This window comes from Mytilus edulis, chromosome 1 (assembly GCF_963676685.1).
Source record: "Mytilus edulis chromosome 1, xbMytEdul2.2, whole genome shotgun sequence".
In the NCBI taxonomy this organism is placed as follows: domain Eukaryota; kingdom Metazoa; phylum Mollusca; class Bivalvia; order Mytilida; family Mytilidae; genus Mytilus; species Mytilus edulis.
In genome coordinates this window covers 35,152,941-35,179,586 of record NC_092344.1, presented here as the reverse complement: position 1 = coordinate 35,179,586, position 26,646 = coordinate 35,152,941, and the positions used below count along the sequence as shown (strand labels likewise).

At 33.1% G+C, this 26,646-nt stretch overlaps 2 protein-coding genes across 3 annotated transcripts; both read left to right on the top strand.

Moving 5' to 3' along the window:
• The first annotated feature begins 2,738 nt into the window (after nucleotides 1-2,738).
• LOC139481818 (putative leucine-rich repeat-containing protein DDB_G0290503) lies at nucleotides 2,739-15,753 on the top strand. Of its 2 annotated transcripts, none has more exons than XM_071265332.1 (4): nucleotides 2,739-2,809; nucleotides 7,935-8,039; nucleotides 9,641-9,741; nucleotides 10,525-15,753. In XM_071265332.1, exon 4 carries the CDS (start codon nucleotides 10,528-10,530, stop codon nucleotides 14,335-14,337), a length of 3,810 nt encoding a protein of 1,269 aa, XP_071121433.1. In that variant the 5' UTR covers nucleotides 2,739-2,809; nucleotides 7,935-8,039; nucleotides 9,641-9,741; nucleotides 10,525-10,527; the 3' UTR covers nucleotides 14,338-15,753. The 2 variants fall into 2 exon arrangements, with proteins under 2 accessions (XP_071121433.1, XP_071121441.1); XM_071265340.1 differs by having other exon boundaries at nucleotides 2,739-2,860.
• LOC139512237 (uncharacterized) lies at nucleotides 14,463-20,582 on the top strand. The gene is made up of 3 exons (XM_071299763.1): nucleotides 14,463-16,255; nucleotides 17,484-18,490; nucleotides 18,547-20,582. Exons 1-3 carry the CDS (start codon nucleotides 14,463-14,465, stop codon nucleotides 20,580-20,582), a joined length of 4,836 nt encoding a protein of 1,611 aa, XP_071155864.1.
• The last annotated feature ends 6,064 nt before the right edge of the window (nucleotides 20,583-26,646 follow it).

The following is a 26,646-nucleotide window of genomic DNA, read 5'->3' as shown; positions in this document are numbered from 1 at the left end:
TTTGAAATCCTTGGTCCAAAAAAATGAAAATAAGGTCAAGGTCAAAGGTCAAGGTCGTATTTTAGATTTTTATTGGTCTTTGATTTCCTCATAACTTTGGAATGGTTATAAATACAGAAAATTTAAATAGTGAAAAATGCTTGGTACTCCAAGGGGCAACTTTGTTACATTATGACTGTATTGGTTTTACCATTGTGTAAGGGACATAATCCCCATTGATGGTTTATATAAAGCTATTATTAGGCAAAACTCTTAAACAAAATGTCCTTGACCCATAGGGTCTTTTGCAATGACATTGTGAAGCAATGACCTTGACAAAGGTCACCAGGTCAAAGGTCAAGGTCATGTACTAAGAGGCAAATTATGTGATTTTGGCACTTTTAAAGAGTTTTATGTGTGTTTGAATACCAACCAACCAACCAACCAATCAATCAATCAATCAATCAATAAATCAGTGCATGCATGTTTCCGTCTCATGTGTTTTATATAGGGTCCAAGATCTTCTTTGTTTCTTCTTCGCTGTTTCAATTGACCCTATCCAACGTGTTTAATCAACCAACCAACCAACCAACCAACCGACCAACCAACCAACCAACAAACCAACCAATAAACCAACCAATCAATAAATCAATCAACCAACTAATCAATCATTGCATGCATGTTTCCGTCTCGTCTGTTTAATACGGGGTCCAAGGTTTCATTTGTTTTTGTCAAGAGACCCTATCCCAAGTGTTTAAGTTATAAACCAACCAATCAATCAATCAATATGTATGACAGTTTATTAATGACAGTATATTTAAAACAATATGGAAGGAAAAAACTCTCAATTATTCGGAAGAATTGAATTTTAATATTGTTCTTACATCTCTTGTGAAAAAAAAATCCACCTCCTTGTTATCAGTTATACTCTGAAACTACAAGTCCAATCGACCCCAACATTTACAGTCAGCAGGGCATACATGTACTAAAGGTTCATAAAACAACGTGGTGCCGATATCTTTCAAGACTTTTCCTAAAGAAAAGAAATGGCAATGCCATAAAAATCGATTGCTAGGTCCGTAAATCTCAGTGAAATCCTACAATAAAATGTCCGCTCCTAGATTGAAATACTTATATCTGTGTTACAAACAGGTGCTGAAAAATGTAAATTATCAGAAAATAATTCTTAAATGTGTTTTAAAGTTACACCGGATCAATTAAATCCAAATCATGCACTGCTGGTGAACTGTGATCAAAATGTCAATTTCCTACAAAGACAAAAGAAATTACATTAAATTAATGTGTGCATTCTGTCTCTATACATGTTGTCTGTTCAACGTCCCCACCCCACCCCACCCCAACTATATGTCCCTATTTCAATGCATTGATCGGCCAAAAAAAGGGGGGTTCCAACCTCCGGACCCCCCCCCCCCCCCCCCCTGGATCCGCCAATGCACTGTGTACACGAAAGGTGTTGTCTACACGAAAGGCTTTGTCTACACGAAAGGCTTTGTCTTCACGAAAGGTGTTATGCATTTCACTGCATCTACTGAGACACAATGTCGCTATTGTGTCTAAAATTACATAATGCATCTTATCTAGACAATTAAGGTTAAAATGACAGATTAAGCTATGTCACTTTTATGTGAATTTTAACTTGCTTTTCATATTCATGTTTCATGTTTTTATCTGTACAAATTGTTGATATTTGTTGAATTATGTAATTTACTAATAAACTATGTAAACTTGCTAGTGTTAAGTTTTGCAAAGCCATATATGAAGGATCAGAGACTCGGCTAGGATTCCGATATCTACTCTTCACACGGACTGGGGTAAAATATGTTAAAGTTGACACTGAAAATACGGTACCGAAAATACACATTGTAAAAACCCCGCCGGCTACATAATTAACATACCTGCTATTTTAAAAATTGTTATAGTAATGTTTTATGTTTTCATTAAGCAATAAAATATATTCGTATATCCTGGGACTATTATACTATATAATATTTCTTATTAGTATCTATAATACTAAAATTACGAGGTCCAATTTGTCAGCCGTCATCGGGTAAAAACGACAAATCAAAGAATTCAACTCTATATATAGCTTATATAGGACAATGGTGTAGATTAAAAATTACCCCACTCCAGACCCTTTTGTTTTCCACATAATTAATATTGCCAATAATTACCAAGTTCCGGGTCAAATCCGATACCGATACCAATAGTATATTCACCTGTTACCTATAAACTTATCTGTACGTTCCGCATTTGACAGGCGCACCACCAAACGGTGTGTTTATGATTTTGATATACACACGGGTAATAATCAAAGGGCTGACACTACTAAATTCAATCATTGTCAAATTGTTCCCTATTGTAGTTTTATTCAGCAATCAGCAATACTTTCTAAGATAACTAATATAGGACAATGTTGTTGATTAAAAAATACTCCATTCCTGGATAGCCAGGACCTTCTGCAAATAATTAATATTACCAATAATTGAAGTTAAAGTTCCGGGTCGACGGGTTCAAACAAATGTTTGAAAGCAGAGAAAACTGTGTATCTTATAATCGACATAACTTTATCAGATGACAATATCAATTACTAAAACAAGGCTTAAATATATATACTTTAATTCAGTCACGGACCCGCGATATCACGGGTGTGTACTTGTTTATATATATAGTCCATGGTATGAGCCACAAAAAATGCGGAATTCTCTCCGACTTTGGTTTACACGTTAAAAATTTGATTTGATTTCCTGTGCAGGCTTTGTGGCATAGAAGATTTCGAGCTGTTTTGAAAAAGATAATCTTATTATACGCGGTAAGCACATTTGAAAAAAGACTGAATGTATCGTCACTCATTGTTTAAGAGGTATTCATATCATCTTTTCCTATTGATATTTCAAATTTAACATCTTTTTAGGGTAAACTTATCATAACAAATGGAGAAATATGAATCCGGGTCCGTTCGTCCTGATTCACGTTCGTCCCAGAGACTGTTCGCCCTGATTTTAATTTTCTTCTTTAAGAAAATATTGTATTCTAGTTGTATAATTTTTATTATTTGAACAGAATAGTTACACAGTCTTAGCCAAACCGTTATAAAGTTAGCCTGACCGAAAAAGAAAGAACTTTTTTCAACTAAAAAATCTTGAAAGTTCTGTCTGTCCGAAAGAATTTCTTGTCTGACATTTTGTCAGTCAGACAAAGTTTGGGATACACTGGGTTAATGTTTGTTGAAACATTCGCCGAATATTTGTATTGCCACAAATAAGTGTTAGTATAATAATAAATTAACTACTTGTATTTTTCCTCTTCAACATACAATGACATATATATGTTGAAAAAATAATTTATACTGCACAAAATATTTGGGAAATTGAAATATAATAAGATGGTTACCCTGCCTCAGTCGTACAGGAATCAAAATTATGTACATACGGAACATAAATTATTTCTAAAGTATACTACCCTACAGAATGACAATTGTGAAAGTGCTGGTAACTTTAATTTAATAGAGCAGGGATACAGGTGCGCCTTTATCTGATAAATTATGCTTCCAGAAATGAAGTTTTACACACTAACTAACCTACATTGTATGATTGTTTAGATATCTAATATTAAAGTTTTATCATGGTTATTGTATTTTGTCTTCTTTTTATAAAATTTATAAACACATTTTGTTTTAGTTTATTTGCGTACCAACGTTTCCTTTACAATGCTTTACCTGTGATACAAAATTAGAACAAATTGTTCTAAAATAGATTTGTTTCTATGACCTGTACATGTTTGTATGTTCCAGACCATATGAGTATTTGAACTGTACATGTACCGTCTGGACAGTATGTATACTTTTTCAAAATACTCATATACGGTCCAGACGGTACACGTACTCATATGGTCTGGAACATGTACAAATTACAATGTACATTGTTACGCTTTGATTAAAGTAAGTTGTTCAACTACACATACATTGTAACGCAGTCTGTTATCATTTTTAACAATAAACATGATAAATGTGTATTGAACTGCCTTTGAAATGCAGTATTTACCACTTGCACAGTGATGTAATACTGTTTCTTGAACCTGGTTAGTTTTTTATATACATGTGTATGTGCGAGGCAGTAAATAGGTAACTGTAAGTAAGGGAGGGCTATACAGGTTATTTGCTGGAAAGGAGTGTTGAAATTGTGAAAATATAATAATTGCTTAATAAGTTAATAGAGGTGAATGCACTTTTTTGAAAATAATAATAATATAAAATGATTCACGTATGAAATTCCTCAACCATATACTGTATATATTTTTTTAAATGACCTGTAATGTCACATACCAACTCTGCACATGCTCATCAGTTTGAACTAAGCATATCAAGGTGGCGATTATTATACCCCCGCTTTAAAAAAGGGGGGGTATACTGTTTTACCTCTATCTGTCGTACCGTCCAATGAAACTTTCGTCACATTTTTCTCAGGAACTACACATCCACCCTTTCTGTAATTTGGTATCAACATTAATATGTCAGCCATACCGTGTGATGCGTTTTCAGATTCATCACTTGACAACTTCCTGTTTACCGAACACTTGTCTGATTTTACACATGATAGCCAAGTTGAAAATTTTCGTCACATTTTTCTCAGGAACTACAATACAAGGATTTCTGAAATTTGATTTCAGGATTTATATAAGTCAGCTATACCGTGTGATGCCTTTTCAGATTCATCACTGGACAACTTCCTGTTTACCGAACACTTGTATGATTTTACACATGATAGCCAAGTTGAAAATTTTCGTCACATTTTTCTCAGGAACTACAATACAAGGATTTCTGAAATTTGGTTTCAGGATTTATATAAGTCAGCTATACCGTGTGATGCGTTTTCAGATTCATCACTCGACAACTTCCTGTTTACCGAACACTTGTATGATTTTACACATGATAACCAAGTTAAAAATTTTCGTCACATTTTTCTCAGGAACTATAGCTACAATACAAGGATTTCTGAAATTTGGTTTCAGGATTTTTATAAGTCAGCTATACCGTGTGATGCGTTTTCAGATTCATCACTCGACAACTTCCTGTTTACCGAACACTTGCATATTTTTACACTATTAATATTATCCACTTGCGGCGGGGGTATCATCAGTGAGCAGTAGCTCGCAGTTTCACTTGTTTTCTATGCAATTAACTGAAATGCCACTTGAATGACTTGTAAGGCTAATAATTAGTTTGTGATAATGTATAGTTTATGGTTAACCACAAGTGGCAGGTCAATGATATTTAGTATGCTGTATAAGCATTGGCATATCTCATTTCCATGGAGATTATTTGCCCCCTCATTCTCAGTCAATGTCTATTGACTTTGAAAATTTGCTTAGTTTACATGTACATGTATTAGTTTGTGATAAGGTCAGTTTTTGGGGAACGACCAGAGGCGGATTAAGGGGCCCCCCCCCCCCTTTTTGGAAAAAAATGGTTGCTTATATAGGGAATCACTGAAGCATGACTGGAGCGGGCCCCCTCTTAGGTCAGTCAGTGGGCCCCCACTTATGAAAATTTCTGGATCCGCCATTGACGACTAGTGGCAGCTATACATGTAGGTCAATGATATTTGGTATGCAGTTGTATTACATGTACCATTGGCATATATATCTCATTTCAATGGAGATTATATGGCTCTGCCTCCTTAGTCATGGTCTATTGACTTTGAAAATTTTGCTAAAGTTTACATGTATTATTAGTTTGTGATTAGGTCAGTTCAAGGAAAACCATTAGTGGTAGGCCAATGTTTATTAATATTCAGTTGTACAATGAATAAGCATAAGCACATCTTATTTCCATGGAGACTATAAAGCCCAACCCCCTCATCATGGTTCATTGACCATGGTTGACTATGAAACTTTTACATATACAAGTACATGTATTAGCTTTCTAAAAAAGCTATGTACTGCTTTGGTTTACACTAATTTAAGGTTATATGTGTGCATGTGGTTGTTAAATTAGTATTGGAAATGTAGTATTTTTAGATATTGATTGATATAAAATGGATGTACTTTAAGAGTGTGCGTTAAACACCCATGCCTTTAAAAAATTTAAATTTCTTGTTGAAAATTAAAACAATTATAGATTTAGACACAGTTCTTGAGGTGTGCCGTTCTGGAGGTGTGCCTATATATTGTCAGAAGTTATAAAATACAGACAATACATTTTTGTAAACATTGTATAGGAACATTATTTAGCAAAGCAAAACATGCAAATTGCAGAGTAACAAAGCAATTAAACACATATTAATAATTGATATTTCAATATTGAATTTATCTGTGAAAGGTATGCATAATAAAAGGAACATGAATTAAAGACAGTTGATCAGAACTGAAATACACATAGTTAATCATTGTTAATTTTCTGGCATTTGATGTCTTATCCTGGACGAGAAAAGTCTGTAATTCTTTATCTCATTTAAGCCAATAGCTGTTGCTGTATCAATCTCAGCCTCATTATTATTCAACCAATCAGAATCTATACATGATAAGTAATTTATTCAAGATGGCGTGTATTTCGACTGAAACTAATAGCTCCGCACCGTGATGTGAAGCAAAAAAAGAAGATGTGGTATGATTGCCAATGAGACAACTCTCCACAAGAGACCAAATGACACAGAAATTAACAACTATAGGTCACAGTTCAGCCTTCAACAATGCCCATCCTGCATAGTCAGCTATAAAAGGCCCCGTCCCAAAATGACAATGTAAAACAATTCAACCTAGAAAACTAACGACCTTATTTATGTACAAAAAATTAATGAAAAACAAATATGTAATACATAAACAAACGACAACCACTGAATTACAGGCTTCTGACTTCGGAAAGGCACACACATACAGAATGTGGCAGGGTTAACATATTACCAGGATCCCAACCCTCCCCCGAACCTGGGACAGTCGTGTAACAGTACAACATAAGAACGAACTATAAAAATCAGTTGTAAAAGGCTTAACCCATCAGATAGATAAAATACAAAAAAGACAAGTGGACGTGGCTGGGTACTTATACATCCCACAACAAAGAGACACTGATGAAAGGAAATGGGGAATGTGTCAAAGAGACAACTACACGACCATAGACCAGACAACAGCCGAAGGCCACCAATGGGTCTTTAATGTAGGGAGAAACTCCCGCACTCAGTCGTCATTCAGCTGAGATAAAATAGATAAAATTAATGTTATTCAACATCATGCAAACTATGTACAAGACATATTTTCTAAACTGTTGAATTGCCATAGTTGTAATAACTATGGTGCTATCATACATGTATCTATACTTATTTTATTAATTTCCTATCAGACTTGTATCAAAATTGTCGGTACTTATATTCTATTTTTTATCATTTAATTTTGTTGAATTTTAAAGGTATCATATACATTTTTCGGTAAGCCCCTTTTACTATAACAACATACTAGTTAAACACTTTTAACCATTTCATGAAATTCATAAGGCATGTTAGATGACATCACAAAGTATATCAGTTTTAAGACCTTCTAAAAATAACCGTACTATGTCCTATCAAAAATATAGTCGTGTCACTAACCCAGAACAAATTAAAGTTAGTTAAAATATACAAAATTAATAATATCACAAAATATTGATTAAGATTAAGCACTTTGTTCCATTACTTTTACTGGTAGGGGACTAGTGTCACTACATATTACCAGGCAATACTCTCAGAATGCTCTCAATCATGTCAATTCATGCAAGTCTTGTGAAAAATAAAGTCAATTTATTGTAATGATAACTTTATACACATGTACTAGGTATTTTTTTTCTCAAGCAATGATAAAGTTATGTACAACAGTAGACATTGTTCATGTTGTTATATAAATACATCTCATGAATACATGTAGTATTAAATTAAAGTTACATTTACCAATAACATTTTTATTTACAGGCCTACTTCAGTTCTTACTAGTTGGAGTAACAGAGGTTTTTGATTTAATTAAGCTGACCAAAAAAGCTGGTTTCTTTGATTTTGGAACTTATAGTAAACATTGTGGTAAGCTAATATAATATATTCAGAAAGTACAGCACTTAAGGTAGATCTTCTGTGGCGTTACCTTGAATTGTAAAGTAACAGAACACAATTGTCTAGATCTTTAATGAAATACACAAATTTTGAAAAAAAAATGTAACTGATTTGTGTGAAAATTATGTAATTGTTTTTAGCTCACTGTTCCGAAGGAACTGTGAGCTGTAGCCATCACTTGGCGTCCGTCGTTCTCGTCCGTCTGGTGTAAACTATTTCAAACATCTTCTCTGAAACTACTGAACCAATTCAAACCAAACTTAAGCTGAATGATCCTTAGGGTATCTAAAATAAAGTTTATGTTTTATTTTCTGTTTGGTCAAAAAACATGGCCGCCATGGCTAAAAATAGAGCATATGGGTAAAATGCAGTTTTTGGCTTATATCTGAAAAACCAAAGCAGTTAGAGCAAATCTGTCAAGGGGTAAAAGTATTCTTAAGGTAAATTTCAATCAGCCCTGAAGTTTTCAGATGGATCTAATAACCCATTGTTGGGTTTCTGCCACTAAATTGGTAATTTTAAGGAAATTTTGCAGTTTTTGGTTATTATCTTGAATAGTATTCATGATAAAGATAAACTGTAAACAGCAAATTTGTTCTGCAAAGTAAGATCTACAAATAAGTTTATATGACCAAAATTGTCAATTGACCCCTAAACAGTTATTGCCCTTTAAGGACAATTTTACAAAATTTGTTTATCATGTTTTCGAACTTTAAAAAATCTTCTTTTCTGAAACCATTGAAATAATTGCAACCAAACTTAAGCTGAATGATCCTTAGGATGTCTAGTATAAAGTTTGTGTTTTATTTTCTGTTTCGTCAAAAACATGGCTGCCATGGCTAAAAATAGAACATAGGGGTAAAATGCAGTTATTTGCTTATATTTCAAAAACCAAAACAGTTAGAGCAAATCTGACAGGGGGTAAAAGTATTCATAAGGTAAAGTTCTATCAGCCCTGAAGTTTTCAGATGGATCTAATAACCCATTGTTGGGTAGCTGCCACTAAATTGGTAATTTTAAGGAAATATTGCAGTTTATGGTTATTATCTTGAATAGTATTAATGATAAAGATAAGCTGTAAACAGCAAATATGATCAGCAAAGTAAGATCTACTAATAAATATGACCAAAATTGTCAATTGACCCCTTAAAGAGTTATTGCCCTTCAAGAACAGTTTTACACAATTTTATTTAATAACAAACTACAATGAAATGTGACACTCTAAAACGAAAGATAAATGCCAAAAATCAAGGTGAGTGATTCAGGCTCTTGAGAGCCTCTTCTTCATCTTATAATTAAAAAAAAAACCAAAAAAAACCCAGAATATATATGTTTAATTCAGATTCATTCTACTCTGCCATATAACCCAAAGGGCAGCTACTCAGAAATACTTTTTTAAAGGCGAATTTACAATACAACTGTAAAATTCATGTTCACTGATTTGAATACAATAGGAACTGTTAATACATGTCAATTTTTTTTCTCAAGCTATATTTTGAAAATTATGAAAATATAGAAAAGACAAACATGAAACAGTCAAGTACATGTACTGATAACATTTCTTTTAACAGGTATTTCTTCAGTTCTGACTTGTTGAAGTGAGGGTATAGATTACATTTGAAGCTGACTGTAAAAGCTTGTTAATTTTATTAAGAAGTGGTAAATAGTTGTGGTAAGTTAATACAGCTTTTTCTGTTATTAAATCACATATATATAACGAAGAAAAAAAAATCTTGTAAAAGATTAAAAAGGAGGCATTAAGGCCACCTTTTTGCCCAAGACGTTTAGTTTATGAGAACTGTTCGGAAATGCATTTATTGTAGTGGGGAAAAAGTTAAGAATATTAATGGTAGCTTTTCAAATTGCACTAATATTTGGGCCGAATAAGGGCCTTATTTGCCTCTACTCCTTTGTCATTGTAGAATAACCCATCCAATAATTCAAGTATAGAAAAATATCAAATGAATAACAGAATTATATATTGCATAAGTTGATTATCAGAGTTGTTTGGTTTGAAGTATTTGAATATTATAAGATCGCAAACACTTTTTATGCCCTTCCTGTGATAGTAAAGGGTCATAATTTTTTCTGGTCTGTACGTCCCTCCATTTGTTCATCTGTCCATTCGTTCGTTCCTCCGTATGTCCTGCTTCAGGTTTAAGTTTTTGGTCAAGGTAGTTTATGATGAGGTTGAAGTCTAATCAACTTTAAATTTAAACTTAGTACACATTTTCCCTATGATATGATCTTTCTAATGTTAATGCCAAATTAGAGTTTATATCCCAACTTTGAAAATAAAAGTGTGAGTGTACTGTACTATGGACACATTCTTGTTAGATAATAGAATATATATATTCCAGGACTTTTCTTGTCTTTTAATCCTCTTTACACAATGTTACATGTTGCTTTTAGATTTCATAACAGGGTTTTATATAATTTTATTCTTATTTTGTAGAAAATGCCACGTAGAGGAAGAAAGAAAAGTGATTTAAGTAAAAAGAAAGAGCAGAGAGATCGAATGAGAGAGAGAAGAATAAAGCAGGCCAATAACAAAAACCTCATCTCCGTGGATAATCAGAGCGCCACCTCTTTAAACTGCCCTACTAATCAGAGCGTCAACTCTCTAAACTGTCCTACAAACAATGATCAGAGCATCAACTCTTTAAACTGTCCTATGCAGCTAGAGCAGAGCGTCAACTCTATAAACTGTCCTATACAACTAGATCAGAGCGTCACCTCTATAAACTGTCCTTTACTGCTAGATCAGAGCGTCACCTCTATAAACTGTCCTATACAGCTAGATCAGAGCGTTACCTCTATAAACTGTCCTATACTGCTAGATCAGAGCATCAACTCTATAAACTGTCCTAAACCACTAGATCAGAGCGTCAACTCTATAAACTGTCCTATACAGCAAGATCAGAGCGTCAACTCTATAAACTGTCCTATACAGCTAGATCAGAGCGTCAACTCTATAAACTGTCCTATACTGCTAGATCAGAGCGTCAACTCTATAAACTGTCCTATAAAACAAGATGAGAGCATCAACTCTATAAACTGTCTTATGAAACAAGATCAGAGCGTCAACTCTATAAACTGTACTATAAAACTAGATCAGAGTGTCAACTCTATAAACTGTCCTATTAAACAAGATCAGAGCTTCAACTCTCTAAACTGTTCTACCAACAATGACCAGAGTGTCAACTCTCTAAACTGTCCTACCAACAATGATCAGAGTGTCGACTCACTAAATTGTCCATATAATAATGAATCAATCAATAGTACTGAAACAATAGTATCTAAAGAATCTACCAAATTAAATCTATCAATCAAATCTGAATCACAACAATCAGTCAAATCTGAATTAAAACAATCAATCAAATCAATCCAATTAAATAAGTCAATGAAATCAAATGTGGGTTCTGAATCATTTATTTCAAACCTAGATATTAAATCAACTAAAACAAAGATGCATAATGAATCGATGAAAACAAATCTGGATTATGATTTAGTTAATACAAGTATGGATTATGAATGGATTAAAACAAATATGGATTATGTATCAATGAAAACAAACATGGATAATGAATCAATGAAAACAGATCTGGATGTTGAATCGATGAAGTCAATGATATCAAAACAAAGTTCTAAAATCAAACACAATCTTTCAAATTTGAATGATGCAATCCAATTGGATACAAATTTTAATAAGGAACACATGAATAGTCATGAATTCTTGGATAAGACTGAAAGCATGGCTATTGAAACTGAAAATATTCAGCTTGATTGTAATGATTTTTCAGAATGTAAACAAGAGAATGATAAGCTAAAGTTGTATAGTCATAGAAATAGAAGAAACATATCTGAAGATAGTATAGAGGTTAGATCAGTTTTTGATAATTGGGTAGTTCAAGGTAGTTTTCACCAAGGAGATACCAGATTTGGAATTGATAGTGGGAAGCAATGTGTTGCAAACTGTTTATCAGCTCTTGCCCATAGTAAAATTAAAGATCTAAATGATTGGGATCCTATGTATTTAGACAATGTTTTGATTGATGGAAATGAAATATATAGAAATATTCATGGTAATAATACTCATTTACTTGTATCAGACCTACCAGGTATGATAGACATGTCAGGAAAGTTATTGGAAATATCAAGAAAAGAATCAATTACAGCTGTTGTAGATACTTCTGGAACTACAGATTTTAGTTCATTTGGAAATTCTTTACCTTTAGACCAAGCTTTACAAGAGTCCCTTATAGACTATGATGCTTGCTTTATATGTGCATATGACACTACTTTTTTAGCCTTGAAACATAATCAAGAATTACTTTTGTTTGATTCTCATGCACGGAATGAGCTTGGCTTAAAGGACAGTGATGGTAAAAGTTTACTTTTAAAGTTAAACAGTCTGGATCATCTATACCAGTATTGTTGCAACATGATTGCTGGTGCAAGTCAAGATCAATGGTTTGAGGTAACAGGAGTCAGTATTTCTATTTTTGGACAACAACCTATAATCAAAACTAACTCTGAACTTTCAGAAAGTCATACACAAATAAACACTAGTGAACTTAAACTATCTGAAATTCTACAAACTGGAAACAAAGATAGTCATGAGCTTCCTAAAACTCAAAAAAATATAACTCTGAACGACAACATATCACCAGAAATAATCGAATTGAACATTCATAAAAGTATTGGCATTGATAAAATTAATGAAGTACACATTAATGAGGTTATTATGGATGATGAATCTGATATTGAAATATTGTCTTCAGCTGAAATCTTTTATGATTTTATACCCCTGCATACACTTTTAAAGAGGAAGCTTTGTAAAATCATAAATATACCAAGCAAGTATATATCCAAACAGAATTCTTCAAATTCTTATAACATAGGACCACCAATTGCTTGCAAGACTATCACAGGTGATGGAAATTGTTTATTTCGAGCCATTTCATATTCACTATCCAGTAGACAAGAATATTTTGGAAAAGTAAGAAGGGCAATAGTTGATCATTTGATGAGAAATGCAGAAATATTCAGGTCTTTTTTACAGCCAAGATTTAAAACTGTAGAAGAGCATATACAAACACTGAAAATGGTAGAAAATAATACATGGGGAACTGAACTGGAAATACTAGCTTGTGCCGACCTTCTTAAAACAGACATTTATACTTTTTTTAACAATTCATGGATTAAATATTCTTCATCTCAAATATGTAGCAACAATAATGTTAATGATCAAGCAATTTATCTTCAACATAATGGAGATATAAATCATTATGAAGTAGTCACAGCTGTTACACAAGAGTCCATTTCACTAAATGGATCACAATCTAGACAAGAACATTGGAAAAAGTATCCGAATTCTAAATCTGAGGTGCCAACAAAGAAAATGAAAACTGATGAAAACCAGATGACCGATTCAGATAACAAAATAAAAGTCGGCAAAACTGAATCAAAAGTCTTTTCAAAAAATGAGAAAGAAAGGATCAAGTACATGACAGATGGTGAATTTAGAGCTAGAAAGATTGATACAGGAAAAAGAAAATATTGGGAAAATGAAGAAATACGTTCAAAAAAAATCTATTCAGGCATTAAGAAATATGAAGAGAATGAAATATACAGAGATAATATGATACATGCAGGTATTCAGAAATATCAAGAAGACGAAAATTATAGAGACACCTTAATAGACTATGGAATTCATAAGTATCAAGAAGATGAGGATTACAGAAAAGCCCTAATACAATCAGGAATTGAGAAATATAAAGATGACAAGGAGTACAGGGAAAAGCTGAAGCAAGCTAGTATACACAAGTATGAAGCAGATGTAAATCATAAGGAACATGTGAAACAAGCTAGTATACACAAGTATGAAGCAGATGTAAATCATAAGGAACAGGTGAAGCAAGCTAGTATACAGAAGTATGCAAATGATGATGCACACAGAATTAAAATTAAACAACAAACATCAGTACGTCGTGAAAGTCTTCAGGAAGAAAACAAGCAAATATCTGAGGTAATAAGAAAATTTAAAGATGAAGTTAAAAAAGGTCCAGAATGTGTTTGTGCTTGTTGTTTGAGAAACAGGTTCAGATCTGCAAGAAAGATTCTTATGATAATTCTATATTTGATTCAGTTACAACAAATAAATATGAACACAAATGCACAGATGATTGTAAGACAAATTGTGCTTTTGAAGGAACATGTAGAACAAGTCTATGGATCTGTTATACTTGCCATCGTAAAATGTTGAAAGGTAAAATACCTGCTGACTCCTTTTCGAATAATCTATTACTAGAAGAGGTTCCAGTAGAGTTAAAACGGCTCAATTCAATAGAGCAGCAACTCATAGCACAGAACATTCCATTCATGAAAATTATGGCTTTACCAAAAGGAGGACAAAAAGGAGTTCATGGACCTGTCGTTTGTGTGCCATCTGATTTGAAAAAAGTGACATCTATATTACCCCGATCTGAAGATGAAAGTCTATTACTAAAAGTAAAGTTAAAGAGAAAGCTTAACTACAAAGGATATGACAAATATCAATTTGTAAGACCAAACCATTTAGAGCAAGCACTTTTGTATTTAAAGAATCAAAACATATGGTATAAAGATGTGACTATCAACAATGAATGGATTAATCCAATTCCTGAATTAGACGATAATCGAGTAGTAAATGAGGAATCTGATGATAATGAGCTGGTAGTGGAAAACGAAATACAGGCAGAAGAAATGAGAAAGTCTTCTACAACAGACAATGAAAGAGAAATAGAAAGTGAACCAGTTAGCTACATTGATGATAGTTTACGTGGTGTTCAGTTAGACACTTGTTTACAACCTGCTGATATCGGACAAGAGGCTTTAGATTTATGCTTTGACCAAGTATTTAATATAGCTCCAGCAGAAAATAATAGTCCTCTAAGTGTTCTTCAAGAACCAGGAATTGAAGCTAAAACCTTTCCTGTACACTTTCCTTCAGGCAAAAATACTTTTGAAGAAAACCGTGATGAAAAACTGACTATTGGAAGGTACTTTAATCTTAGATTGATGAGTGTCGAAAATAGATTTGCCAGAGATACTTCCTATATATTTTTCAGTCAATATTTAACAGAGCTCACTAGCGTGATTTCAAATGTACAGATATCTCTTAGAAAGCAATGTCCTATTTCAAAAGAAGGAAAGAAAGTAACTAGAGAAATGCTATGCAACAAGGAAACCTTAAAAGAATTATTTAAAAAAGATGAAGCTATAAAATATTTAAAACCTATTCGAGGAACTCCTCCCTATTGGCAAAGTTCACAAAAAGATATATTTGCAATGATAAGACAGTTAGGAGTCCCAACATTCTTCTGTTCTTTTTCTTCTGCAGACTTTAGATGGTCAGAAATTGTAGACACAATTTTAAAACAACAGGGTGACATGCGAAATACTGAAAATATGACATGGGATGAAAAATGTAAAGTTCTCTGTAGCAATCCAGTTACAGCAGCAAGAATGTTTGATAATAGATTCCATAAATTTCTGAAGAATGTTATCATGTCAGAAGCTCAACCAATAGGGAAAATAATCGACTATTTTTACCGAGTTGAATTTCAACAAAGAGGTTCTCCCCACACACATTGTTTGTTTTGGGTAGAGAATGCTCCAAAATTTGGTGAAGTTGAAAATGATGAAATTATCACTTTTATTGACAAGTACATTTCATGTGAGATACCAGATGAAAAGGAAGACAAAGAGTTGCATGACATTGTTATGGCAGTACACCAACATAGCAAAAAGCATTCAAAATCTTGTAAGAAAAAAGGAACAGTATGTCGTTTTAATTTCCCCAGACCTCCCTCAAATAGAACATTTATCTCAGAACCAAGTGATCCAGATAAGGATTCAGAGGAAGAGGAAGAATTTGCAAAGGAAATGTTGTCAAAATTATGGAAAGTAATAAAAGAGAATGAAGATAAAAACTTAGATGTATCTGAAATTTTCAAGAAAGCAGGACTAACTCAAGAAAGCTTTGAAAAATGTTACTGTTTCATCACCAATCGAAATACAGTAGTTCTTAAACGTCAGCCAAATGAAATATACACCAATCAGTATAACCCACATCTTTTGAGGGCTTGGGATGCAAACATGGACATCCAATATATTTTGGATGCATTTTCCTGTGTTGCAGGGTTTCCCCTGGGTCAATTATTTTTTTCGCCACCTCTTTCGCCAAAACAATATATTTTTCGCCACTTTATTATTTTTTTCGCCAAGTAACATAACTATATTTTTCGTTAAAAATTTACCTTTTTTCACCCCCCCCCCCCTTTCCCTTATATAAGGTGATTTTGCTCCATTGTGTCTATGATTATTCTGTCAAACTTATTTTAGAGTCTACATTTAATGAATAAACACTAAACATTTACTTTAAAACAACAGATTTTGTTTTTAACATAAAAGGGAAAAATATTCATTGTATTTTAAACAACTCTCTAAATGAGGGGGCCACTATACTTTTGATAATAAAGAAGATATAAGTCCTGGAATACAACAAAATTAATGGACATGTTTTGATTATATAATACCAGTATAGTTCGTAGGGAAAGTTTCTTTAAAAGAAAAATATTGATGTGCCCTTTTGTACTAAGTAGTGGTTTTTACAACAAAACAAAAGCTTTTATCACATGATATTTTGATCCTTCATTTCATGTGAAGTCATAACATTGGAGGGCTTCTCTCATTCGAGGGGTTGTTCCCAACCTTTTGGATAGATTTCTTCAAAACGACAGTTTTCTTTTCTTGACCATCGTAAATGAAAAAGTTGAGACTAAAACTATGCTTGAAACACACGTGTCACTCAAACGACTTTAAAGTAGTCTCCCTAATCAATTACCTATATTAAAGTCAAAGGATAATTAAAGTTTTGAATCAGAAATTTTTCTTGCTTTTGAAAATTTTTCGTCACAACAGCTTTCTTTTCTAAACTATCTTTAAAAGGAGAGGAGACGTCAAAAGTTTGCTTCAAACACGTGCGTCGCAAAGTCGTAAATAAATTCTGTATGTGACATTTAGCGGAAGCCATTTAACCATATCATTTTATCAAACAATTCAATCAACACCTTTATTAATTAGTCCTTTGTTGTCGATAGCTATAAAATGCAATCAGCTGATTATTGATATTCTGTCCAAATCTTAATGAGGTCAAGGTGAATTCCGAGTATTGTCTGATCGGGTAAAGTCCGAGAAACTCGAAAAAAGTAAATAAACAAAATGGAGGAAAATAAATCGTTCTATATATTTCTTTCGCCAAATTCTTTCGCAAATGACGAATTTTTATCGCCACAATTATTATTTTTTCGCAAATTGCGAAAATGGCGACCGCCAGCGGAAACCCTGCTGTGTTGTATATATTATAAGCTACATAAGTAAAGCTGAGCGAGAGCTAGGATTACTACTGCTGCAGACCAAAAATGAAGCTGAAGAAGGAAATTTAAATGCTCAACAGACTTTGAAAAAAATTGGAACTTCATACTTACACCATAGGGAGATAAGTGCACAGGAAGCTGTTTTCAGAGTAACAGGATTGAGATTAAGAGAATGTTCAAGAAAAGTAGAATTTATACCCGTTGGTGAAAATCCATGTCGAATGAGCAAACCTCTGAAAGATCTGGAGAAACAACAAAGTTGTAAGTCTGCAAAAAGAAAAAGGAGTGATAGTGACAGTGAAAATGAAGATGAAGATGAGAATAGCACTTGGATGAACAATGTTGTTGATAGATATAAAGGTAGACCACACATTGACATCTTTATCAAAATATGTCTGGCAAGATTCTGTTCTGAATACAGTGTTATACTAGAATCACAATTACCTCAAAAAATTAATAAAGAAACAACCTTCAAACTTGATGGCTCACTTGGATACATTAGAAAGCGCACAAGAACTTCCCCTGCAGTTATAAAATATCCACGCTTCTCATCAGAAAATTCACCAGAAAAATACTATCAAAGCATATTGCAACTTTATTTACCATACAGATATGATGAACAGTTAAAACCACCACTATTTCAAACATATGAGAATTTCTTCACCTGTGGTACAGTAAAATTTGAAGGAGATAATGAGTTAAGTTCTGTAAGAGAAATTGTTGTCAAAAACATGTCAGATTTTGTAAAAGATGGTCATGATTTAGAGGAAGCAGAAAAGCAATTAAATGAAAAAGGTCCGAATGAAGATGCTTGGTGTGAGTTATGCCCAGAAGCAGAAGTAAATAGAAGAGAATGTATAGATGAAGGCAAAGTAACAAGTGTGATTGAGGAGGATTTATCAATACCAGATTTGAATAATGAAAAGAGCTCATCGTCTGTTGGAACTAATTTGCTGTCTGTTTCTCTCACAAAAAATGAAATTATTCCAAGGCTAAGAAGTCTGAATGTGAAACAAAGAAGAATTCTCTATAAAGTAAGAGATTGGTGCATTCAGAAATCAAATGGAAAACACCAGAGCCTTTACATTTATTTATCACTGGAGGAGCTGGAACGGGTAAAAGTCACTTGATCAAGTGTATACAATATGAAGCAACTCGAATATTAGCACAAACTTCAGAGAATCCAGATGATCTCACAGTTCTATTAACAGCTCCAACTGGAACAGCTGCTTTTAATATCCATGGATTGACAATTCATAGTGCTCTTGGAATTTTCAAAACACTGTCACCTGATCATGCAACTCTCAGTGAAGACAAAATTAATTCACTCAGAACAAAGTTAGAAAATTTGCAAATCTTGATTATTGATGAAATTTCTATGGTCAATAAGAAATTGTTGTTTTTCGTACATGAGCGACTTAGACAAGTGAAAAAAAGACCAGACAAATGTTTATTTGGAGGTGTTTCAGTAATTGCTGTTGGCGATTTTTATCAGTTACCACCTGTCAAAACAAAAAGGGTAGACAAATTGTATGTAGATGATCCCTCTAATCCCTCAAATCAACTATGGAATGGTTTGTTTGAAATTGCTGAGTTGGATGAAATAATGCGTCAACGTGAGGATGGTTTGTTTGCAGAACTACTAAATAGATTGCGTGTTAAGCAGAAAAATGAAAGTTTGACATTGTTTGATAAAAGAACGCTAACACACTGCTTTGGAGATGGCCCCGATGAAGCCTTGCACATATATTCCACAAATGCAGAGGTTGATAACTTTAACAAGGAGATGATAATGAAGCTATGTACAGAATCAAAACTAATTGAAGCACAAGACTTCCAAAAAGACAAAACGTCAGGAAAATTGACTTTGAAAAGAGTCCATTGCACAAAGTCAGATGTATGTCTTCCAATATCTATCCTTTTGGCCGAGGGAGCAAGAGTAATGCTTATCAAGAATGAGGACACCGCAGATGGTTTAGTAAATGGTGTAATGGGAACTGTTATATCTATCAAAGACTTCTTGCCTAACTCCCTCCCAAGTACCATATTCATTCACTTTGACAATGAAAGAGTAGGAAGAAATGCAAAGGTACAAAAAATCATAAGTGGAAAACGCTGTGTTGGATTGAAACCCTCAAGTGAAGACATTCCTTTTAGCAATTGTGTACGAAAACAGTTTCCATTAAAGTTAGCCTGGGCTTGCACAATTCACAAAGTTCAAGGATTAACAGTTGAAGAATGTGTTGTTGATCTGAACAAATGTTTCACATATGGTCAAGCATATGTTGCTCTTAGCAGAGTTACCTCAAAATCTGGTCTACACATTAAAAGCATAGACAAGAAAATCTTCTGTGATCCTGATATTGTAAAGGGTGTTTCAGAAATGACTAGATTTTTGCTTGAAATTGATGATGTAGCAGCGGAACCTACACAATCTTTTCAAATAATGTATCACAACATTCAAGGTTTACAGACTCATGCAGAAGATTTGAAACATAATCCAGACTTTAGAAGGGCTGATTATATTTGTCTAACTGAAACCTGGACTAATCAAGAACTCATTTGCTTTGAAATGATGGGATATGATGGTTTTCATTTGCCCAGATCTCTTGCTTTCGAAGATGATAATTCTTATTATTCTTCTTTAAAGGAAATGCAGCATGGTGGTGTATGTGTTTTTTACAAGCTTTCTACAGAAACTGAAATATGCAACTTGGTCTCAAACTTAGAATGTATAGTTTTCAAGATATCAAGTAAAAATATTTTAGTTGCTACTGTATACAGAACCCAGAAGTATAATCTAGGGAAATTTTTGGAGAATTTGGAGATATTAATATGTAAGTTAGTAGACTTATCAGAAAAAATTGTTGTAATTGGTGATTTTAATCAAGATATTTTGAAAGGTGGTTGTACAGTATTCAATTTCATGTCATCAAAAGGTTTCAGACAGCTTGTAGATAGTCCAACAACAGAAGGAGGGACTCTTATTGATCATGTGTATGTAAAAGGATGTCTTGATACACAGATTGCTATTATTCCAACATATTACAGCTATCATGAGGCACTGAAAATAGTAATTCCATATGACTGAAATAGGTAAGATAAATATGTAGAACCGACAGAGCCATAAATTATAAATATGAACAGTATTAAACAAATATCAGTTTTAAACTTGATTTAAAGTATTGTATAAATAAAAAAAAATATGCCTCCTAAAGTCCAACCCTTCGTCCCCGTCGTAGGAGGCGGATATCAGCACTAAAACATGAGTTAGTGCTGATAACAAACAGGGCTCTGGCAACACACCATACCCATTGTTATCCGACACAATGGGGGATCAGAAAAAATGTCGGAATACTCGGGTTTTTTCTGCAAGGATAGGTATATTTTGGGACCACTAAAATGTGTCGGTTAAAGCAGGATGTTGGAATACTCAGGTCTCGATTAGGCAGGTTAAACTGTATGACCATCGTAGTTGCTAAAGTGTTTCTTTCGTCATTCTGAATGAGTTTGAAATATTTGCCACTGTATGATAAACAAACAATAATTTAATCAATTAATCCAAATGAAAGATTAGAAAAGATAATTTCTTAAAGTAATACACATATTTAATGTTTATTTCACAATTCTATGTTATATTTTTTTCTCTGTCTAAATGTAATAATTGATCATCAAGATATATATTTTCCAGAATGAAAATCATCGTTCTCTAGAAGATGTCCTCAGTGAGAACAGTATAAAACTCAATTGTTTTAGCTCTTGTGCATTGTTTCATATATAAAATTACAACTGCCATGAGGTGAAATAGTTGATTATGACTTATCAGCAAAGAAGGAAATTGTTTCTATAAGACATAGTTTATATCCAAGGCTTTGAGACTGGTAAGTCATACTTTTCATACTTTTCATACTTTTCAGGTCAATATAACAATGTGATTATTTTGTATTTCCCAATTTATGCATTTCAGGATATTTTTGCTATTTATAGAAAAGATAACTTGAGCGATAAGGTGGAAAGACCTTCAATTGTTCTCTGAACAATTGGTTTTTAATTATTATTAGGTCTTTCAACCTTTCAGTTGAAAGACCTATTGTTTTTGTTCTGATTATTATTTTTTTTTTTCTTCCGCCAAATTTTTTTTCCTTCACTGTTTTTTTGTTTCGCAAGATGTCGCTTAGATATATGGTATATGATATGGAACAGTTGATACGCTTCTGAAACTGACACCGCGTAACAAAAAACTTTACTTTGTAAGAGTTATCTCCCCGAACACTGTTTTTCCTGTTATCTCTAAGGCTTCGCAACCGTATAAGAAACCGACAAATTTATTTTTCCAAATTGCTCGTTATATCCTCAGGATGTTCAGTTTTAATTTGACCGAAGCTATCCGGAGACTCCATATGAGCGTTATCCCCCCTTTTGTATATGATATAAGTGATATGCATTTCTAACTGGTAAACCATAAGTGATAGAGACCTAGGGTCTTTTGATTTAAGATCCTTGGTCCAAAAAAATGAAAATTAGGTCAAGGTCAAAGGTCAAGGTCAAATTCTAAATTTTGATTTTGGCTTATTTTTACTTATTTTCATTAACCTTATAAGATATGGACAAATTATTTTTACTAAATTGTAAGTTGCGACATGTCGTAACTTATAAATTTTGGTTGCAAGGGTGCGTAGACAAAAAATGGGAGTTTTCGCTCCTCTTATATTTAGAATTATGCGTAAAGTGATATTACTCATGAACCATACATATTAAGGAACTAGTGTCTTTTGATTCGAAATGTTTAGTCTATGACCTTGAAATTGAGGTCAAGGTCAAAGGTTAATTGGATGTTCTAGATTTTGACCTTTGCTTTAAATTCATATTTATACATCATAAAGCCATAGGAACTGACATTTTCAACTGAATTTTAATATTTTCGTATCAAAATAGATCTTTATTAGTTGAAAGACCTTCAATTGTTCTTTGAACAATTGGTTTTTAATTATTATTAGGTCTTTCCACTTTTCCGTGGAAAGACCTATTGGATTTCTTCTGATTATTATTATTATTATTATTATTATTTTTTTTTTTTTTCTTCCGCCTAATTTTTTTCCTTCGCTGTTTTTTTGTTTCGCAAGATGTCGCTTAGATTTTTGGAATATGATATCGAACAGTTTATACGCTTTTGAAACCAACTCGTTTTAACGGAATACTTTCCCAAATAAGAGTTATCTCCCCGAACACTGTTTTTCTTGTTATCTCTAAGGCTTCGCAACCATATAAGAAACCGACAAATTTATTTTTCCAAATTGCTCGTTATATCCTCAGGATGTTCTGTTTTATTTTGACCGAAGCCGTATATAGATTCCATATGAGAGTTATCCCCCCTTTTATGTTTGATATAAGAATATGCATTTCTAACTGGTAAACCATAAGTGATAGAGACCTAGGGTCTTTTGATTTGAGATCCTTGGTCCAAAAAAATGAAAATAAGGTCAAGGTCAAAGGTCAAGGTCATATTATAAATTTTGATTTTGGCTTATTTTCACTTATTTTCAAAAGCCGTATAACTTATCGACAAATTATTTTTACTAAATTGTTAGTTGCGACATGTCGTAACTTATAAATTTTGGTTGAAAGGGTGCGTAGACAATAAATGGGAGTTTTCGCCCCTCTTATGTTTAGAATTATGCGTAAAGTGATATTACTCATGAACCATACATATTAAGGAACTAGTGTCTTAAAGTTTGAGATCCTTAGTCTATGACCTTGAAATTGAGGTCAAGGTCATAGGTTAATTGGACGTTCTAGATTTTGACCTTTGCTCCAAATTCATATTTAGACATCATAAAGTCATAGGAACTGACATATCAACTGAATTTTTAATATTTTCACATCAAAATATGTTGAAAGTGGTGGAAAGACCATCAATGGTTCTCTGAACAATTGGTTTTTAATTATTATTATTTTTTTTTTTCTTCCGCCACATTTTTTTTCCTTCGCTGTTTTTTTGTTTCGCAAGATGTCGCTTAGATATATGGTATATGATATCGAACAGTTTATACGCTTTTGAAACCAACTCTGCTTAACTGCATACTTTCCCAAATAAGAGTTATCTCCCCGAACACTGTTTTTCTTGTTATCTCTAAGGCTTCGCAACCGTATAAGAAACCGACAAATTTATTTTTCCAAATTGCTCGTTATATCCTCAGGATGTTCAGTTTTATTTTGACCGAAGCTATCCGGAGACTCCATATGAGAGTTATCCCCCCTTTTGTATATGATATAAGTGATATGCATTTCTAACTGGTAAACCATAAGTGATAAAGACCTAGGGTCTTTTGATTTAAGATCCTTGGTCTAAAAAAATGAAAATTAGGTCAAGGTCAAAGGTCAAGGTCAAATTTTAAATTTTGATTTTGGCTTATTTTCACTTATTTTCATTAACCTTATAAGATATCGACAATTTATTTTTACTAAATTGTTAGTTGCGACATGTCGTAACTTATAAATTTTGGTTGCAAGGGTGCGTAGACAATAAATGGGAGTTTTCGCCCCTCTTATATTTAGAATTATGCGTAAAGTGATATTACTCATGAACCATACATAATACAGACCAAGGGTCTTTTGATTTGGGATCCTTGGTTTATGACCTTGAAATTGAGGTCAAGGTCATAGGTTAATTGGACGTTCTAGATTTTGACCTTTGCTTGAAATTCATATTTATACATCATTAAGCCATAGGAACTGACATTTTCAACTGAATTTTAATATTTTCATATCAAAATAGATCTTTATTAGTTGAAAGACCTTCAATTGTTCTTTGAACAATTGGTTTTTAATTATTTTTTTTTTTCTTCCGCCAAATTTTTTTTCCTTCACTGTTTTTTTGTTTCGCAAGATGTCGCTTAGATATAAGGTATATGATATGGAACAGTTGATACGCTTCTGAAACTGACACCGCGTAACAAAAAGCTTTACTTTGTAAGAGTTATCTCCCCGAACACTGTTTTTCTTGTTATCTCTAAGGCTTCGCAACTGTATAAGAAACCGACAAATTTATTTTTCCAAATTGCTCGTTATATCCTCAGGATGTTCTGTTTTATTTTGACCGAAGCTATCCGGAGACTCCATATGAGCGTTATCCCCCCTTTTATATATGATATCAGTGATATGCATTTCTAACTGGTAAACTATAAGTGATAGAGACCTAGGGTCTTTTGATTTAAGATCCTTGGTCCAAAAAAATGAAAATTAGGTCAAGGTCAAAGGTCAAGGTCAAATTCTAAATTTTGATTTTGGCTTATTTTCACCTTTTTTCATTAACCTTATAAGATATCGACAATTTTTTTTTACTAAATTGTTAGTTGCGACATGTCGTAACTTATAAATTTTGGTTGCAAGGGTGCGTAAACAATAAAAGGGAGTTTTCGCCCCTCTTATATTAAGAATTATGCGTAAAGTGATTTTACTCATGAACCATACATATTAAGGAACTAGTGTCTTTTTATTTGAGATGTTTAGTCTATGACCTTGAAATTGAGGTCAAGGTCATAGGTTAATTGGACGTTCTAGATTTTGACCTTTGCTTAAAATTCATATTTATACATCATTAAGCCATAGGAACTGACATTTTCAACTGAATTTTAATATTTTCATATCTAAATAGATCCTTATTGGTTGAAAGACCTTCAATTGTTCTTTGAACAATTGGTTTTTAATTATTATTATTATTTTTATTTTTTTTCTTCCGCCAACTTTTTTTTCCTTCGCTGTTTTTTTGTTTCACAAGATGTCGCTTAGATATTTGGTATATGATATCGAACAGTTTATGCGCTTCTGAAACTGACACCGCGTAACAAAAACCTTTACCTTGTAAGAGTTATCTCCCCGAACACTGTTTTTCTTGTGGCCACTAAGGCTTCGCAACCGTAAAAGAAACCGACAAATTTATTTTTCCAAATTGCTCGTTATATCCTCAGGATGATCTGTTTTATTTTGACCGAAGCTATCCGGAGACTCCATATGAGAGTTATCCCCCCTTTTATATATGATATAAGTGATATGCATTTCTAACTGGTAAACCATAAGTGATAGAGACCTAGGGTCTTTAGATTTAAGATCCTTGATCCAAAAAAATTAAAATTAGGTCAAGGTCAAAGGTCAAGGTCAAATTCAAAATTTTGATTTTGGCTTATTTTCATTAACTTTATAAGATTTCGACAAATTATTTTTACCAAATTGTTAGTTGCGACATGTTGTAACTTATAAATTTTGATTGGAAGGGTGCGTAGACCATAAATGGGAGTTTTTGCCCCTCTTATATTTAGAATTATGCGTAAGGTGATATAACTCATGAACCATACATAATACAAACCTAGGGTCTGTTGTTTTGGGATCCTTGGTTGATGACCTTGAAATTGAGGTCAAGGTCATAGGTTAATTGGACGTTCTAGATTTTGACCTTTGCTCCAAATTCATATTTTCATATCATAAAGCCAAAGCAACTGACATTTTCAACTGTATCTTAATATTTTCACATCAAAATGGATCCTTATTGGTTGAAAGACCTTTAATTATTATTATTTTTATTTTTTTTTTTCTTCCGCCAACTTTTATTTCCTTCGCTGTTTTTTTGTTTCTAAAGATGTCGCTAAAATATATGGTATATGATATCGAACAGTTAATACGCTTCTGAAACTGACACCGCGTAACAAAAAACTTTACCTTGTAAGAGTTATCTCCCCGAACACTGTTTTTCTTGTGGCCACTACTCCTTCGTAACCGTAGAAGATTACGACAAATTTATTTTACCAAATTGCTCGTTACATTCTAAGGATGTTCTGTTTTATTTTGACCGAAGCTATCCGGAGACTCCATATGAGAGTTATCCCCCCTTTTATATATGATATAAGTGAAATGCATTTCTAACTGGTAAACTATAAAGGATAGAGACCTAGGGTCTTTTGATTTAAGATCCTTGGTCCAAAAAAATGAAAATTAGGTCAAGGTCAAAGGTCAAGGTCAAATTCTAAATTTTGATTTCGGCTTATTTTCACTTATTTTCATTAACTTTATAAGTTTTCGACAAATTATCTTTACTAAATTGTTAGTTGCAACATGTCGTAACTTATAAATTTAGATTGGAAGGGTGCGTAGACAATAAATGG

Bases quoted from the DNA above. Each gene is read 5' to 3' on its own strand.
- LOC139481818 (XM_071265332.1), top strand. From the start codon at position 10,528: ATGCCACGTAGAGGAAGAAAGAAAAGTGATTTAAGTAAAAAGAAAGAG.
- LOC139512237 (XM_071299763.1), top strand. From the start codon at position 14,463: ATGGCTTTACCAAAAGGAGGACAAAAAGGAGTTCATGGACCTGTCGTT. The intron at 16,256-17,483 runs GTTTCCCCTGGG...ATATATTATAAG, and splicing joins GCATTTTCCTGTGTTGCAGG to CTACATAAGTAAAGCTGAGC. The intron at 18,491-18,546 runs GTCTGAATGTGA...TGGTGCATTCAG, and splicing joins AATTATTCCAAGGCTAAGAA to AAATCAAATGGAAAACACCA.